Raw genomic sequence first — 18,365 nt, 5'->3', positions numbered from 1 at the left:
TTCCAAAAATAGGAGAGGTTATCCTTCTGTTATCCTCACAGAATTTTACTCTGGGAAAAAATGAAGAATTTAATAATTATCCATTTCCAGATAAAAAGACCTAGCCTTGAAACACAGAAGTGCATGGCCTAGTATCACATGCTCCTGGTATATTTCCAGGTTAAAAGGATTTCATTTTGTATCTATAATTCATTCAAAGCAGGTTTAAAAGCTTAAACAAGCTTACCTGCTCAGTGAAGTGCTACATTGAAACAGGCTAAACCAAAACTGCTCTCTTTTGGCCAGAGAGAAACTATAGGTGAAATACTCTCACAGAACCCTGAAAAACTAAGAATATATAAAGCAAGCAAGCTTTTTGCGATTAAGGAAAGAAAAAATCACCTGTCAAGGAAAACAGCATTAAATAGACTTTGCCCCTGAAAGATATTTGATTCTGACAGTTAATATTTTCAGGGTAAATTAATTGCAAAGAATAAACAACACCTGGTCAGAATGCATTAGCAATTTGCCATATCATTTGGTAGATCTATATAAACTACGTACAAAAAGTAAACCCGAAGGATTAGGCTTATTGCATTCCATGTCTTTTTCACTAGCGTGGCAAAATGAGAAATGGAAATATTGCTCTGTTTTCATTTTAATTACATTTTTTTGAACAACAAACACTGGGGGGAAAAAATGCCTATTCATCATTGCTTTTGCCTACGCCATTAAGCACTACTGAGCAGCCTTCCACATAGGAAGGGATGCAGTTCTCTGTTGAGCAATCACTTTAGTTTCTAGGTCGTAATTTTCACTTTAAAGGCCATCTTGACATCTTCAGCAGGAAGTGCAAGCTTACAGTAGCCTCTAACAGCTGAAGTCAGAACTGGTAGCGCTTCCTTCTAAGCAACACGCCGTGTACTTACATCCTACAATGACCATGTCCTTCACCTACACATCATGAAAGCAGCCGAAGAAAGAAGAAGGAGGTTGATAGATGGAGCACGTGCCACCTACTTGGAATTCAGCCTCACACTGAGAATCCGCATCTCGTAAGAGCAGGAAGCACGAGCCAGGAGACGAAGACGCCTGTTGATGCCACGGAGAAAACACTCAGCTTGCTGACATGGGTGTTTACACACGGAGGCTCGTCACAGCGAGCAGCACCACTTCACCGCCGCGTGTGCTGGAGGAGCTCAATATTGAACCACCTACACCGCATCAGAAAGGGTGACTCACGAATGTCCTCCAGTCACACTGGTTTTCAAAGCAGGAGGGCTGGAAGAGGTTGCCAGCAGCCATAAGAGCAGATAGGAAGCAGTGATTTGTACACACACATGCGCATGCACAATCTCAGTTTAAACGATTTTCCAACATCCACCGTTGGGAAAAGGATGCAATTAGACAAATGCCCACCAAAATCACGTTTTAACTAGCTCAGAAAAAACTCTCTAGTTGGTTGAATCAGTGCAAGCGTCAAATTATATCAGGAGTGATAGTGCTGTGACTCACAGTTACAGAGAAAAGAGCTGCACTGCTTCAGCCCTGCCGGCACCCAGCCATCTGCTCCAACCTTCTCCGAGTTACTGACCCTGCAACAGAGCTGACAGAAGAAAACCTGACTGTGCCCGAGCCAGTTCTGTTCCATCGGCATCCCTGCTCACATCCACCTTTCATCGGAAGCCTGAACCAAAGCAGCTCCAGTGCAGACACGTTCCCTCTGTGCCTGCTCCAAGGAGGAGCTGTGCCGGCAGCCAGGGGCAGCTCACAGCAGAGCTCATAGCCCATCCATCACAGCTCCGAACTAGCGAGGCTTCTGCATCCATATGAGACTTGCCATTTAACAAGATGCCTGTTTTACACATCCTCCTGTGTTAAATATGCCATCCAGCCTCCTCATTGCTCTTCCGTAACCTACAGTAGCCCAAATGACCCTAAGCATGAAGGGTTCGCCTCTCTTTCGAGGATGCATACTTAGCTGAATAAAAGCAGTAAGTATGAAGTGCCTTAATTTTGCCTGTCTTTACTGCACCAATAAAGGGCTTTACATACATGCAAATACAGTGGTTGAATGGACTAGGCACAGCAGCAATACCTGCCCTTCAGCTACTGATGCCATCTTTGCTCTGGGGAAAGGAATTTGTTTTCCAAACTTGTCATGTAGATACTTAAACATGAGCACTGAATAATTTATTTATTTATTTTTTTAACTGTGTCTCTGTATAAGGGGGCAACACAGAGCAAAGTCCATCATTTGGCCAAATTTGCAAGGAAAAAAAAAAAAGCAAATCATCATAAGGTTAGTCAGGAACTGCATTTCCAAGACAAAGTAACATACCCAAATTTTAAAGACAGATTGAAGTAAATTGTGGTGCTTAATCCTGAGCATTTTCAAATATATGGAATTTTTAAGAGTACCTCAAGCACAACATCTCTGTTGGGTCCCCAAAGTACTTGCAATACATCACGTTATATTTAATAGACAGGTTACAGAAATAAAACTGCTTATTTGCATTTCCTTCCTTCAGAAGCAAGGGAAGATGCAGCAATTAGATTGCAACTGCTTGGAAGCTTAAGGAGTTGTTTTGTGTTTTTTTTTTTTTGTTGGTGGTGGCGGTGGTTGGTTTTTAAAGCAAAATTTCTTTTACCTCTTTGCAAATGAAAAATAATAGTGAAATGACAAAAGGAAGAAGTAGTGATGCACCTGGAATATTGGGGAGAAAAACACCAACAGAGAGAAAGGAATAAAAACAGCAGAAAGCAGGAAGTGGAAAAAAAAAAAGTAGGCAGGAAAAAGCACAGAAGCATAAATATGAAAAAACATGAAGATTACAAAGGCATGATTCAAAGTCAAAAGCTATGCAGGTCAAGATGTGTTTGCTTTTGGAGAGCTACAATTTGTTGATTCAGTAAAATGCATTTCTACCCTGGTGATGAGTCGAAAGCACATGAAATAGCTCTGGATGAATGGGTGTCAGAGCAAAGCATGAGGTACAGGAAGAGATGACGTTAGAGGAACAAAAGAAGCCAAAAGGATACAGAACAAGTGTTTGTTAGCACGACTCCCTCAGAGATCAGCTGCCAGGTTCATCTCTTTCCCAGTCCCCCTCTTCACTGCCTGCAACTGGGGAATGACTTGGGATGTCAGTACCCATTTTCCAGTTTCCAAAACCCAAATGCACAAAGTTCTTCCTTCCAACTGTAGCAAAGAACAATTTGAAGAACACACACGGTATCTTCCTCTTCACTGAGAGCTTCACCTTACAGTTCAGACACACAAGGCAAACACCCATTTAAAAATCACTTGGGCCCACGTGTACAGAAAGGACTGAAGCACTTTGCTCTCACATTCTGGAAGTGGCTGGTTGAGGAGCAGCTTCCTAACCAATCAGTTAAATAACAGAAGTGACATTCGAACAACTGGAGACCTTCTCAGCTGATCAGTAAGTAGCAACTTCAGACCACTAACAAGAGATACAATGAGATACTGCTTCGGAATAATACTTTTTAAGCAAGGAATGTCCCCTTTTTCCTTTATAACCTTACCAAGCTTTTGTAGTTCAAACACTGCAAACATGCTGAGCACCATTCCCAGTCTCAGAGTTTGAGGGATTTGGTGTTGTTTTTTTTTTTTTTTTGTTTTATTTTGCCTTCAGAGGATGCACAATAATTCCAGCATAAGTGCTTTTTAAACACCAAACCTACCTTATCATTGTTGTACAAATTAAATACCATTGCTGCCCTCTATTTTTAATTTCCTTGAAAGAAGAGTGCGAGTGATACAAGAATGACTCAAGAGCAGTACACATGCTTTTGCTCATAGTTACATAAACCCTGAGATTTCTCCTTGCTTCAGACTTCTGGTTAGAAAAAACACCAGTTTGGTATCAAAATGCTGTACCTTGACTCCAAACATGGTCCACCACATACAGTTACACTGCAGATAAGCTCAAAGCCACAACACCAGTTGGAGCATTTGAGTCTCACAGAGCACATAACTCACAGAGGTAATGAAATCAGGTGACAGAGAGCGAGCGGCTCACCCTGCCCTAGCAGTTCTGAATCATGCAACTGCAGAGAATATTTCTCTCTGAAGGATCGAATTGTTAAAACACATAAATAAGCCGTACATGGTGGTTTGGCAAATAGGTTTTACAACCATGACTATAAAACATTACACTTCCGATCCTACGTTTACATTCTGGTGCTTATGGGATGTCCAGCACTTGCCTTTGGAGGCTCTAGTGAAGGTGATGAGACCACACACAGATATGAGTGTCAGCCCACATGGAAAACCTTTCCAAAATTAGGCCTAATCACGCCAACCAGAACAGAGTAGCAGCCAGTCCTGATGCAATACTACCAGCAGACACCTTTGAAACCCGTTTAAAAACAGGAAAGTAAGCGCACGTGCAGTAAATGGATACCATCATCCGCTGTGCCATTGCAATTACTCAAAGGATGCTCAAGAAGTTTCATAATGCCTGCAGAAGATGTACAATGAATCACTCCTCTACCATCACCAGGAGCCCATTGAAGACAGTTCACCTGAGGAATTCACAGACATCTTTTCCGGTCACACAGCTTTAGACTCTGATCACCTACCGAGCATTTCTACCTCCTTAAATGCTACCAGTATGTAACAATTGTCTTCTACATCTAACTGGCACAAGTCAGAGTTTGCTAACGTTGCTATCTCTCTCTTTAAAGGCATCAAGCAGTAATCTATGTTCAACTGTATCTTTATTTTCCTGCCACAAATCACAAATCAAGCTAGGATAGTTTTAAAACAGGTGAAGCAGGATGATATCTTTAAAAAGAACTCAGTAGTTCTTATAATAGCAAGTAGTTTGCAGTCTGAGCACCGTTGTAACTCAGTGCTTTAAATAACTAAATAAAAGGTGAATTGCATTTTACATATCAAGTACCTAATTCTTTATTAGCATGCATACTTAATTTAGCTGCTCCAGTATAATTGCGAAAAATCAGTACTTTAGATTTGCTGGCACTGTGTCTTCACTTGATGGAGATGAAAAAGATTCCTGAAGACTCGCAGCAACAGAGAAAAAGGCCCTAGGAGGACGCCAGAAACCTCCTTAAAAAATGAATCCAAAACTGTAAGGCAAACATTGCTTACAATAAGACCAACCTGACATACAACAAGTTACCATCACAAACAAAGTAATGCTGTTACCTAGTGGCGAAAAGCTAGGTACATACAAAATTGTATAGCTCTGCCTTTTCTTTATTTAACTAACCTGGAAATCTTGTCCACAAGCTATTAAATGACTTCAAGAAGGAAAAGACAGAAAAAAAGCCTGATTTATGAACTAACAAAAGGCATTGCTTTCCTCGCACTCCGTGCGGTTCTGTGACAAAAGGTCAGTATTTTTGCACCTGCCAGTTTTGATTCTGATCAGTTACCGACGGACAAGCAGCTACCTCATTTCCTGACCGTCCCAAACCTGTTGTTTTACGCTCCTCTTGCAGCAAGAGCTGGAAACCTGCAATATAAAAGCCGTACCACCTCCATCCTCCGAGCTGAGTTTTCCGCGGAGCTGAGTGAGGAAAGCAGGACCGCGTGCCCCTCAGCACCTCACCAGAGCACGCTCTCAGTTACATAAACCGACGGCGGCCGATGTCAGCCAGCACCCCCTGTGACATCTGGATAAGTGTGTTTATGTTGCTTTCGGTCAGCAAGTAAATAGCTACAGGAAGAGAGCGGGGACACGACAGGCGCGAGCGTCACTTACTCAAACGCAAAGAAGAGTCCACTGGTGACCAGGATGAGCACAAGAGTCAGGTAGAAGACTCCGGTCTGCCGAGCCATCATGATCCTCCCATTGCAGAAGAACTTGTTCCTTCCAGGGAAAACCTCCCATTTCCTCCTGGGAGCTGTTTTCTTTTTCTTGTGGGGAGACTCCATGGGAGACGAGGAGCTGTGCGTGCTGATCTGGCTGTACTCGCAGTCTTTCATGGGCCCGCTGCCACCTCCAGGAGTCATCAAGAGAAAGTCAACCGTGGGGCGAGCCCCACCGGAGAGGAGCTGCGGTGTCTGCAGGGCGGGCAGAGCCGCTGCCGGCCGCGGCAGCCCCGCTAGCAGGCGGGCAGGGGCAGCGCCGGGCAGAGCCCGCCGGGCTCCTCGCAGCCCGCAGCCGGCATGCTGGCAGCGCCGGGCAGGAGGCAGCCGGCCCTCCCCCGCCCGCCGCCGGGCTCGGGAGGGCGAGAGGAAAAAAAAATAAAAATAATAATAATAACGAAATCAGGAGGCTTATGAAGCGGTGAGGGGCTGTCCGGGCTGATCGCGGAGCCGCAGGGCTGCTCCTTCCTGCCCGCACGCTGCCTGCGGGAGCGGCTCCGCCAGCACAGCCTCCGCGGGCACCGCTCCCCGGGGAGCCCCGCCGAGCCTCAGGGCCGGGGCCGGGGCTGGAGCTGGGGCTGGGGCCGGGCCGGGGCCCGGCAGGCGGCGGCTGCCCGCCGGCTCCTCATCCCCCCGCCCCGCCGCGTCCCCGCCTCACGCCCCGCGCCCCGGGCGGCGCCGGCTGCCCGAGCCCCCGCCTCCCCCCGCGGCGCGGCTCCTCGCAGCGAGGGCGGAGCGGGCAGAGGGGCGGAGGGCGCCGCCGCCGCCGCCGGGAGAGCTGCGCCGGGACCCCGCCGGCCCCTTACCATCCTCCCCGCCCTCTACCCGGGCTCATCCCCCGCCGCCAGCCGCCTCTTCATCCCGACCGCGGAGGGGAAGCGGAGCGGCGGGCGGAGCCCCCCCCGTCCTGCTGCCCGACCGCCCGCCCGACTGCGCCGCCCTGGCCGCCCCCCTCGCAACCGGCCGCCCCCACGCGCGCGCGCGCGCACGGGCACGCGGAGCCTCCCCTCGGCCCCGGCCGCGGCAGGGCGAGGTGTGCGAGGGTGGGGGGGGAGCGCTGGGCGCGGAGAGGCCCCGCCCGCGCGGCCCGGCCGAGGGGGACCACCCTCCCCCCGCCCGCTGGGAGTTGTAGTTCGGCTGCCCCCCTCCGCCCGGCGGCCCCCAAGGAGGGGAGGGCGGCGGCGGGGACTACAACTCCCGGCGTGCCCCGCGAGCCCTGCGGGGGGCGGGGCGGAGCGGTGGGGGCGCTGAGGCGGCTCCGCCCGTCCCCAAATCCCCCCGGGTCGGGTCGGGGCAGCCCTGCCCTGCCCTGCCCTGGGCACAGCCGCGGCAGCCCCAGCAGGCACAAGGTGTGCCCGTCACATTTCCAAATAAATTGGGCTCTGTTGCAGCCCCACGTGGCTGAGGGCTGGCCCTAAGGGAGACACCGAAAAGCCAGCGGTGTGTGGGGGCAACGGTTTCCTAATTCCACGTCTCATTTTGCAGATATTTATCCCTTTAATTCAATAAACTAATTCTTCATCCGTAAAGAATGACTGATGACATCCCCTTCTTTTTTATTTATTTGTTTCTAGTAGGTGCTGCTGCACTACTCCTTTCCATACCCTCCTCCTCCCCCCAGCGCTTATTGCCAGCAGTTTGCCTGCTACCTCCTAACTTACATATACAGACAATTTTCGTTCTTTGACACGTTCTTTATGAACAACTGGTGAGCTTTCTTCTTGTCTTCATGAATACAGCACCAATACACGCCAGCAGAAGGCTGCTGATAGAAACGTGATTCACTGAGAAGTGTTTCAGTCTTCATCAGGTTTTTATTAGCGCATCGCTGGAGATCTGTACTCTGACAATATTAATGATTGTATGATGTGAAACGGCTCTGTTCTCTCCTGAGGTTATGAAATATTTCAGGCATTCAGAAAACAGAGCAAACAGTTTATGTAAAAATGTCATTGTTGGCTTATCTTCATTGGTAGCACACGGCTAATTTCAGAAACACTCTTCAGAAACAAAACATTTGCAAACAATACCAGCACCTCATTCAAGCTGCTATCTACTCCATGGCATTTCACTTGGGTTTTGTTTAAGACACTGTGGTTGTGAAGTGAATTTCAGTCATGTTAATTGCGAGAAATATGTAAAAGAATCTGAGGAGTGCCCAAACAGATAATTTGAAAAGTAAAACTCAAGAGTGGAAGTCCAACTTCTACGACTTTCAATTGGCAATGTATTTTGACTGTATTAGTACTACCCGTGGTACTTTTCACACAGAAAGCCCGTACCAGTCCCTAATCAGTACCAGTCCTGCCTAGGAATTCAGAGTATGATCCTTTTGCAAATAACGTGAAGACAGTATCAACACCTTTTTAAAATTGCTTTTAATATCACTTGAAAACTCCTGTACAAAGGTCTTTTATACAACTAATAGTTACCATTTGATGGTATTTTTCAAAGCATTTCTTATAGTTCATTCACAATATTAATGAAACTTGTTTTGAGGCACCAAATAGATTAAATCATAAACACAGTAGGTAGAACGAATAGGTTCTCTATTTGTAAAACTTTGTAGGCTCACGTGTTCTGGTATGTACTTTTCTGATTTCTTATCTGTGACCAAGGTTGATCTCATGCAACGGAAGAATATGGAAGAATGGAATAATGGAAGAATATCACAGATACTTAGTGAAGAGAAAAAAAACTATCTTTTTGTTGAGAAAATGATAATGAAAGAGTTGTTACCACTGAAACTTCCTCTCTCTTACCCTGTCTTCTGTGTGGAGGTGTCACAAGCGCAAATCTTAAAACATCAGCTAATTTGCTGAGAAAAATCATCCTTATGTGTATAGTGTTGCCATGCTTCATGACAGAATTAGCTTGACAATGGTGTAAACATAATCAGAACAGGTATTTAAATGATTAAATAATCACAAAATTAAAAATTTTAGAATTTTGAACATAAGATGTCTGTACTCCATACATCCTACATTGCCAAACCAATACTTCTAATGAAAAAAGAGGAGGAAATAGCAGGTATTGAACTGAAAGATCCAATATTCTCACAGGTGGAAAGACATCAAGGCACTGCCACAGACATGGTTTCTAGGGACATTTTTCAAATCTTTCACAATTAGTTTTTGGAAATACTAAGAGTTTTCTTCTTTTTCCCCTCAACAAACATTTTTTCTCATTTTTCACTGATGTTTTTCAAAAGTAACTCTCTACCACTGCTTGGCCAACAAGCCATCATTTTAGCTTCTTACCAATACCAACCATTCCTTTTGTGAAAGTACTTCATTTCCTTAAAAATGTTTGGGGTAAGACTGGAAATATTACTAAATTTCATAAAAGTTGCCAAACAGCTTTGGAGGAAAAGTTATTTTGTTTTTGTTTTCCCATTACTCCTCTGAGAAGCTAAATAGATCAGTTTTCTACTTTTAATATTATCTATTTTTAAAAAAAATAAAATGCTTAATTTTGTTAAAATCATTATATTTCTCTAAAAAATGTAAGCTAAATATTTTGCAAAGTATAAAATAACTTTTTGTGTTTTTTGGTCAAGAAAACTGAAAATGAAATTACGTACACAACTTCAGTACCAACAGCACTAACTTTCTTTGAAATGACAGATTTGTTTTTCAGATAGGCCACATCCCCAGAGAAAACTGTCCAACTCATGACCATTGAATTTAAAATTGTCAGTGCATTAAGTCCTAAGAGACTAGATATTCGGCACGATGAACATTAAAAAAAAAAAAAAAAGTGAGAGTGAGACACTGAACATCAGAGTCACTATCTAAAGAATCAAAAAAGTAAACAGAGGTTCTTACTTCTATGACAAGATCAGCTTCAACAGGTTCAAAAAGCTTACAAGTGTCTCTTAAGTCCTGCTATTGAAAAAGCAATGTGTCAATTTCTCTTTTGAAGCACTGGAAAAATACTTATTTATAACTTGAATGTCTGAAATGGCTTAATCATAGATAATCTGGAATATTTCTACAGTTTTTCAACTTACAACTTTGGCTTCTTAGCATATGGCTTCACTGCTTTGGATAGAATTCAGAATCTATGGATATTTTCATTTATTCCAGCAGAAGAAGATCAAAATTCTCCTTTAAAATGCAATTAAAATCCAAAAGTTTCCAGAATTGGGCATGCTTCCACAATCAATAACTGCTTCCAAAGTTCAGGAGATACAGCCTCAAAATCTTACAATTCCAACTGAAAAAACAAACACAAGTGTTGTGTGAGGTCATCGCTGTGGTATTTTAACCCTATTTAAGAGTCCTTCTTGCACTAATTTGAGCAAAAGAAAGACAAAAAATTTGTTAGTTTTGGGAAGTTCACATAACATGCAAGTAAAGAAAAAGAAAGGAGCAAGAGAGTGAAGTTACATGAGGAAAATCTATTTCCACCGTTATCAGTGTTGGAGTACATAAAATGATGAGCCAGGAAAATAATTTTCCTACTTAAATCCTTAAATCTTAAATCCTGCATTAGTGTAGTGGAGTGAATTATATTTTGTTTGTAGTTTTGCTGCCATGTGAAGAGCCTCGCATTCCTCATTGCTTGAAGCAGAGCAGCTCCGTTTTATCAGTCGGTGCTATACAGAAATTTCTATACACTCCCCCAAAGGTCTGTAATAAGGATATTTTACTGATTCTTGATTAATGGGGTTTGTACAGCTCTATCCTAATCCCAGGTCACCAAACCGTTACCGTTTGTGCTGTAAACTTCCTCTTTAAAACCACACTTTTTTTCTTTCTTTTTCACAATACGTACAGGAAATGAGCTTAGTTTTCAGAGAAGTCAGCATTTGATCATGGGTCATGCCCATCTGTATACTCCTCACAGCACATATGCTTTCTGTTTTCTCGGTGACTCCTCCATGGACTGGAAATTCCTTGTCTTGGAGATAGGCCTCACTTCTCCTGTGCAGCACATTCAATATTGAAACAAGTGCCTGTGGGAGAAACGGATGCAAGGAACCTAGATTTCCCTTCCCATCACAATAACCTTGTGATGAGGAGAATAACACTCTCCGAAACTGACGGTGAAGGGTGGCAGTTGTCCTGTCCTCTCCTCTGACCCTTCCACCCACTCGTGTATTTCCACCCTCTCGCTTGCAGTCTCTCCACTGCTTATCAGGTTTTTTGCTGAACTGTCTTGGCACAGAGGTATCAGCAGAAAAAATACCCTTTTTTTTTTTTTTTTCTCTCTTTTTCAATTCCCCTTAATTTTCTGCCACCTTATCATGTTGGAACTACTCATCAGAGGACATGACAAAGCATCCAGGACTGTCACAAGGGAGGGGCAGGAGGAACACATTGCCCTGCAAAAGGGAAGTGAAAGAGGAAAGAGGAGAACAAAGGGGCAGGGAGCAGGACTGCAGCCAGCAGTTGGATCGGGCTAGGCTGCCCCTGGACTTCAGGCTTAGCCAGACCTGCTCATAGAGGCATCCCCTAGGTCCTGGCAAAAAGTGAGGAGACAACACACAGCTTAAAAGCAGAAAAGGAAGGGAGAGCACGACCTTCCCCTGCTGGGTGGTGGTGAACTGTTAGATAAGCTCAGGCTTATCATTAAGACTTGCTGCAATATATAGTGACCAAGTTCTCCCCACAGCATTGGCATTAATTTGTCTTTCTCTCTCTCTCATCGATTTTTAGGAAACTTTTAAAAATTTAATTATACCTGAAACTTCTACCCTTTTTCCTATTTACTTGAGCAAGTTACAGTGTCTTTAGAGAGAGCAAGGAAGTCTCACCAATGCTTTAAACCGTTGTGTGAGTCCATTGAGAAAGGAAACCAACAAAAGCCACCACCACCACCACCAGTACACACCTGCAAATGCTCCTGTAATTAATGTGGTGCTGTCCACTTCAAATGTTTTAAGTAACCAAAACAGTAAAAATAGTAAAAATGTTTTGGGTTGGAGTTCTTTAAATAATATCTCTTGCTTAAAATAATATCCCTTTTACAGGTGTTTTGTTTTGTTTTTTTTTTTTTTTTTTTTTTAAACTCCTGTTTCCTACCGTGGGTTATAGAAGGGACGAGACTCTTGGTAGATCAAAGCATAACCACAAAGATACTCAAGTTTATCTCATCTATGACCTTTTCTCCCCACCTCTGTGCATGCTTCCTGGCTGCTGCTTCCTTTCTCTTCTCTGCTGCCCCAGCGAAGAGCCTCTTGCAGTGCTGTGGAAAGGCAGCTCGTGTTCTGCAGTGGAGAGCAGGAAAGCGCTGTCACCCAGCTCCTGCAGGAGCATGACGCTCATTTAGAGAAAAGCCTCCGTTGTAATTACAGTCGTGGGCTGCTTCGCTGTTTTGAACTCCACGCTTCAAGCAGCCATGGCTGTCAGTGGAACACATCCGTAACACATTGATGCAGAGTAATACAGAGCGCATAACAGTTTTCCTTGGAGGAATTAGGCCATTAGAGACTTCTGAAAATCCCAGAGGGGGGCTATCTGCATCATTGAATGCTTAACTAGGCCATCTGAAAATGGAGCTAACTGCTTTTGAAAATCTCTTTAATGCCTCATTGTCACAATTCAACGTCATTAACTGGGAAGATTCAGCATTGTATCATTGCTTTTCTCTCACTCCCTTCTTTTCTTTCCCGTATTCCTTTCCCTGCCTTCAACTTGGCTTTATGTCTCTTCTACACCTGCCTTCCCCCACCACATATACTTTCCTCCAGCAAACAGCAAGGTCTTGGGTTTTGTACCCATCTCTCTTCCCCACCTTCTGCCATAAAACAATGAGCAAAAATAAAAAGGGAGAACAGGTCATTTTACACCTAGGAAAGCTATTGTTTTCAGGACAATAAGCCGTGACAGACACAGGGGTGCAGTGAGGACCAAATTAATGTTGAATTTGGAAGGCCTACCTCCTTTCCTCCCAAAGGAATAAGAAACTTATACTTTATACTCTCAAATATGAATATTCAATGAGCTCTGTCAACAAAGGGCTAGACATGACTCATGAATCATACGGCTGACAACACTGCAGTAGAGAAAGGAAGTCTGACAATTAACAGAAATGTGACACAGATGATATACAAGTGTGGTCAGAGACATAAAACAAACACATTTTCCCTGTGTCTTTGTTCATTTATTTACTACATTGTTCATTCACGTATTTCTGCGAACACATAAATGGATGGGCTTTGCTCTTCTCAGAAGCTTGTGACATCAGAAACTTAGCAATTACTTATACTAGTAGTGAATGCAACTTTTTCAGATGGAAATGTCCTTTTCAATTCATAGAAGTTTATTTCATACCACAATGAGTACAGTGGCTCACTTTTAAGTGTTCTCAGAAGCTTGCATTCTTCAGATATGCCCAAGTTGGCCTCATAAGACATATTTCTATTTTTTCCTGTAAGACTATTATCCATTAATTCTTTTTTCGAACTTAGTGGAACGGAAAAGGCATGGGATTACATATATGGTTAAGACAAAGTTTTGACCCAGATTTTGAGAATGACTTGTAAAGGCTTTAGAACATCTGCTTTTCACACCAAAATAGGAGAATGAGTTTATAATTATTTTTTTTTTTGTATAATTAGTTTATACTAATCTAGTAGCATTCATATAAATTAATTCTGATGAGCAAATGGCAGCCTGTAACATAATCACATCTTAAACCAATAAAACTGTAAGCATCAAATCCAAGAAATCCGTTCAGAATTCTAAAGAAAATTATTCATGCAATAAATAATATGCAAAGATTACACTTGAAAGCTTTATAATACTAACAGGAATAAAACAGAAACAAAACAAAACAAAACAAAATGAAAACAGAAACATTAGCTTCAGAAAAAAATAAAGTTGGGAGAACAATTTAAACTCAGATTTGATGTAAAGGCAATGAAATTGCTTACCAGTAACCAGAGTCCCTCCCTCTGTGAAATCCACATATTCATTTGTAGCACAAGTGTTTGTAAGCAGAAACTGGAGAAATCTTTATACTTTCTGTGAAGAACTTATAAAAGCCTTCTATTAATTAAAGGCAGCTAACAAGAAAGATGAGGGGGTACTCCATGATAAAGTGTAGTGATAGGCCAAGAGTAATGGTTTTAATCTAAAAGAAGGTAGATTTAGATTAGATATAGGGAACAAATTCTTCATGATGAGAGCATTAGCAGAGGCTGCTCAGAGAAGCTGTGGATGCCCCATCCCTGAAGGTGCTCAAGGCCAGTCTGGATAGGGGCTTTGGGCAACCTGGTCTGGTGGGAGGTGTCCCTGCCCATGGCAGGGGGGTGGAACTGGGTGGAACTGTGGCTGAGAGACAACTGACCCTACGTCAGTTGTCTCTCAGCCACAGAACCTCAAGTGACCATCAATATCGGGGGGGGGGGGGGGGGAACGGACGGATGACACTGCAGGAGGGGGTTGCTTGTGTGAATGTCTGAGTTTGGAGAGCTTCATTTACTAGTAAATAGGCTCCCCTTTTAACTTTGAGATAACTTCAATAGATATTTACATGTAGAAATTTATAAACTGTGTGCATGCATAGAAGAAGGAAGTTTCCAAACACACGTAATGAGAAGCCCGAGTCCTTCAGGCAAACGATGTCAGCCCTGTGTGCCTCTGAGACGGTAAAGCCAATGGCTGAAGCTTCAGGTGGCTGCTCAGAGCTGAGGAGTAGGGGCCGATGATATCAAGACAGGAAATATTAAGCACCTGGAGCCCGTGGGATAAGTTGCAGGTGGATTGTTAGGAATAAATTACATAGAAGAAAATCTTGGAGGTGTATCATCTGTAAAAAAACTGCATTTCTCCACTTTCAGAAGTAACTGCACCAGAAGGAGTTGTCCACATGAATGCTGTCAAGGAACAAATTACCAGTGGCATGAAGAGGTAGCTCATGGTGTTCATGAGAACCTGCTTTAGCCCCTGTTTTTTGTGATTCTCATCCAGGCCAACTGGTACAGACCAGCTTTTTCTCTACCTACCACAGCTTTATTATGCACCATGCAGAACACTCAGCAATTGTCTGCTCTAACCACAGTACCTAACCACAACATGTTGCTCAGAATAAGCCTAGCACACACCGGTAACCTTTGCATAGCACACACTGCGAGCACACCCCACCTGCTGTTGTTTTCCTTGCTGCAGGTGCCACTGTACCTTCTCCTTGTGCAACAGCTCAGGAAAACATGACAGCATTTCAGGCCTCTTCCAAGCCTGCCAGGTCCAGGTAAGTCATCCCCAGATGTCACCTCTCCACATGTTGCCAAAGCTTCTACGTTTACATGAAGTAGAGTTTCTTTATTTATTCATTTATTTACTGTTCTGAGGACAACAACCAATGCTTCATGACTTATGAGGTTTTGCATCTTGGAAACCAACAGTCTTCATGGCACCGTGCTATATAGCTGGGCTCTATATCTGGGCTCTGTATCTGAGCTGAGCAGCAGATAATCAAGAATTCTTGGCCAGAGGAAGCCACATGTAAGATGCCTGTCTGAGTTAGCACCTGCCATTCAGCGCTAGCAATCTGGGCGCCCATGCATATTCAGGAGGCAGCTGCTGCAGTTCAGCTTTCGCAGATCCAAGGTGGGTCTGTTTGCAGTCAAGATCTTCAAGGCCACTGTCCAATGCCTGTATTCCCATACAACCTTCTTCAGCAACACTGAAAATGTTGCCAGCTCTTTTCCCAGTGTGGATTCCCCTGTTACAGGGAACAAAAGATGAGATTCACACTCCCAGCAGCTGCCTCTCTATGGTGCTTATAATTGCAGTAAGAGAGAAGCTATCATTGTCATTTTCAGCTCTTCACTCTTCCAAAGTGGGTAGCTGGCACTCTCCCCCTTTGCAGAACCTGGGCTTCTGCAAAGCCAGGAAGCCTGTGTTTATTTCAGGCATTGCAGCATTTTTATCTTGGATGAAGTGCCCCTTCCCAGCCAAGCTGCACATGTGCAGTGTCGCAAGTGACCGTGACCTCAGCTCGCTGTCCACGTGGCCTGCTTTCTCTCATCAGATGCCAGTTCCTACACTTTGCAAGAACCCCTGTGACCTGATGTATCTCTGTATGAAAGAGGTGGTGAACTCTTAGATATGGATTATTCCCATGAGTGTATGTCTTTCAGTCCATATATATCCATCTCAGCACTGCTGCTGCCTCCAAGCAGTCCTGAGCACAAATTTCCTTCCTTCCTCTGCTCCTCCTTAGGAACACAAAAGCACCTCTTTGCACAAAAAGACCCCCACTTTCTTTTCCCACCCACTCTCAAAGTCATGAAAAGCACCAGATTCTCTCCTCCACACCAACCCACCCCAAGTATACAACTCTCCATCTCCTTAACCATCATAATCTTAACTCTCCTCCTATCTCTGAGCAGGTGGCAGGTTCAGGAATGCTCTTTGCACAGGCCAGCATCAAAGCTTGTGGTCAAGGCTCATATATGAACAAAGACCAAGTTCTCAGGCATGTGGACGGTATCCCATTGCTTTGCTGCCCACCCCGTACCCCTTCTGGACCAAAGCAGCCCATATTCCCTGCCATCCCACTCGAGGATGTCAGCCCTGGAGCTGAGATCAGGGAAAGCAATGCAAAGAGCCCCCCAAGTCCTCACCTAGTACCTGCCTAGAACATGCAATTTGCAGCCTGGGGAGATGCTGTGGAAGCAGAAGCGTCTATTCCAGGTGGGAAGAGGCAACATAGGTCCTGAAGTCCAGCCTGACCGATATCCCCAGGAGCTGTTAGTCTGAACATTTACCTGAAATGCACCAAAGATGCCTCTGTGTGCGTTTGGAGTACAGTTCACACAGCACAAGGATAAAATTAAATTTTGGGAGAGGGCATCAGCATTAGACAGCTGGAAACATAGGAATGCTGCAGCAGGAATCCCAGCTGGCCAAAAAACAAGTACACAAAGAGCAGTACTGTGTTGCTTCAATAAAATCTTTGATCATGAAATCCCTTCTCTCTGTTGAGTGGCTGAGGACTGAAATGGATGTGAACAAGCACCATCTCAGATGAATAGCAGCCAAACGTATGGGCAGGGCAGAAGCATGTCTCCTATAGACACTCAATTCCTCCCATCTGTAGTGAGAGGACATAAGTACTGCATAGCTTGAAGACAGAAATACAGCTGGCAAGGACATAACTCTCTTGTGCTAGGTCAGGATTTGAAATGAGTTTTTATTGCAATGGTATGGTTTGAAGGAAGTTTTTAGATTTCAAGAGTTTTCAAGAGGGAAAGGAATTCACTGGAGAGTGAAATTTTGCAAAATTCAGCTTAAAAGAAACCACAGATTTTGTAATTTCTAAAAATTATTAAAAACACTTGTTGCTTTTTTTTTTTTTTTAAATATATGCTTTATTCAATATTGAGTTAGAGAGGGAATACTGAAGTTTTTAATTGGTAAGGCTTTTAAATTTTGTATTTTAGCCCAATGGTTAACAATTTAAAAGTTACTAAAATGTATATTTTTGTAAGTATAAACCAAAGTTCCTCCCATCCCTAGCAACTCCATTTGACTGTACTGTAAGATTGTTTATATAATAAACTGATTGAAATTCATTTTTTTAGGGGAACATATGTTACACTGCTGCTTGAACATTTGAAAGCTTAGCTTGCTAGAGGAAGTCTGAGAAATTGTGGCTGTGGCTGTAGCTCTTTGCTGTCCTGGAGGGCCTGCTGCACCCAGGGATGGAGGTGGAGTACTATGTTGAGCAAAGGCAAGCTAGATTATAGTGTACATCACCAGTAGACATCATCTGCATGTCTAGGTGCTACTTTTGTACCCCCAAAGATATATGAGGCCAGATAAGGTTGTCATGTCCCTGTCCATCCAGAGCAGCAAATGCTACAACCCTGGAATTTATAAATTTCAGAATTAATGTTTAATTTTCTGTCAAAGATAAAACTAGGAAGATTCTCTTCAGTTATTCCTTCTTCCTTGCAACTCTCCTCTACTTCATATCAGGCAGCAGTACTCTTTCCTATCAGTTCAAGAGATCACCTGTCTTCATCTGAAGAGGTTTTGTTAGTTTTTTTTTTGTTTCCTCCCTCCCTCTTGCTGAGCAGAAAGCACTTGAAATGTCAGCAGTGAATCAGAAACCCTAGGCTGGTTGGAAGTTTCTGCACCTCTCTGTTTTGTCAAATAGGTCCAGCTGACTTAGACCTTCTGGGGATTCATATACCCTCTAACAGAGCAAAATCCCTGTGTTTGCCCGGCATGACACCAGATGTCATAAAATGTACCTGATACACATCCATCCAGCACGTGGGCAAGTGCATGCAGCCTGCACCCTCATGCTGGGAGCAATGCCCCCAGCTGACCTCCTGACTAATGAGGCTCCTGTGGGGCAGATAAAATGGCCTGGTCAGCCACATCCTGACCCAAGGGCTTGTTGTAACAGGGCCGTAGCTTAAAACAGATTTCAAAGAGCTGGAAATCCTGACGTTAAAAAAAATAATTAATTAATCATACTTTCAGTTCTGTGAATGCTGCAAAGCGCTTCTAAAATTAAGTATTCCTGTTTTTTTTTTTTTTTTTTCTCTAGTCACTTG

At 43.7% G+C, this 18,365-nt stretch overlaps 1 protein-coding gene and 1 long non-coding RNA gene across 6 annotated transcripts in view; both read right to left on the bottom strand.

Moving 5' to 3' along the window:
- The window catches only part of ZDHHC14 (zDHHC palmitoyltransferase 14), a 107,160-nt gene extending 100,286 nt beyond the window's left edge, over positions 1–6,874 (bottom strand). The window contains exon 1 of one of the 5 annotated variants that reach the window (XR_011808336.1): positions 5,736–6,874. Coding sequence is in view for 4 of the 5 variants with exons in the window: in XM_027454401.3 (XP_027310202.1) it covers positions 5,736–5,986 (251 nt within the window). In the remaining variant the exon portion in view is untranslated. The remainder of the gene's footprint in view (positions 1–5,735) is intronic. The other 4 variants (XM_027454401.3, XM_027454403.3, XM_027454402.3 and 1 more) reach the window with 4 other exon arrangements.
- Positions 6,875–8,199: 1,325 nt separating this feature from the next.
- LOC110354729 (uncharacterized) lies at positions 8,200–14,149 on the bottom strand. The gene is made up of 3 exons (XR_002406957.4): positions 13,725–14,149; positions 11,964–12,093; positions 8,200–10,802 (listed from the first exon to the last, which is right to left on the bottom strand). It is a non-coding gene; the product is annotated as an uncharacterized lncRNA (long non-coding RNA).
- Positions 14,150–18,365: the final 4,216 nt, after the last annotated feature.

Source organism: Anas platyrhynchos, chromosome 3 (genome assembly GCF_047663525.1).
Source record: "Anas platyrhynchos isolate ZD024472 breed Pekin duck chromosome 3, IASCAAS_PekinDuck_T2T, whole genome shotgun sequence".
Taxonomy (NCBI): domain Eukaryota; kingdom Metazoa; phylum Chordata; class Aves; order Anseriformes; family Anatidae; genus Anas; species Anas platyrhynchos.
The sequence above is the reverse complement of the archived record's forward strand: the minus strand, read 5'-3'. Positions and strand labels throughout refer to the sequence as shown.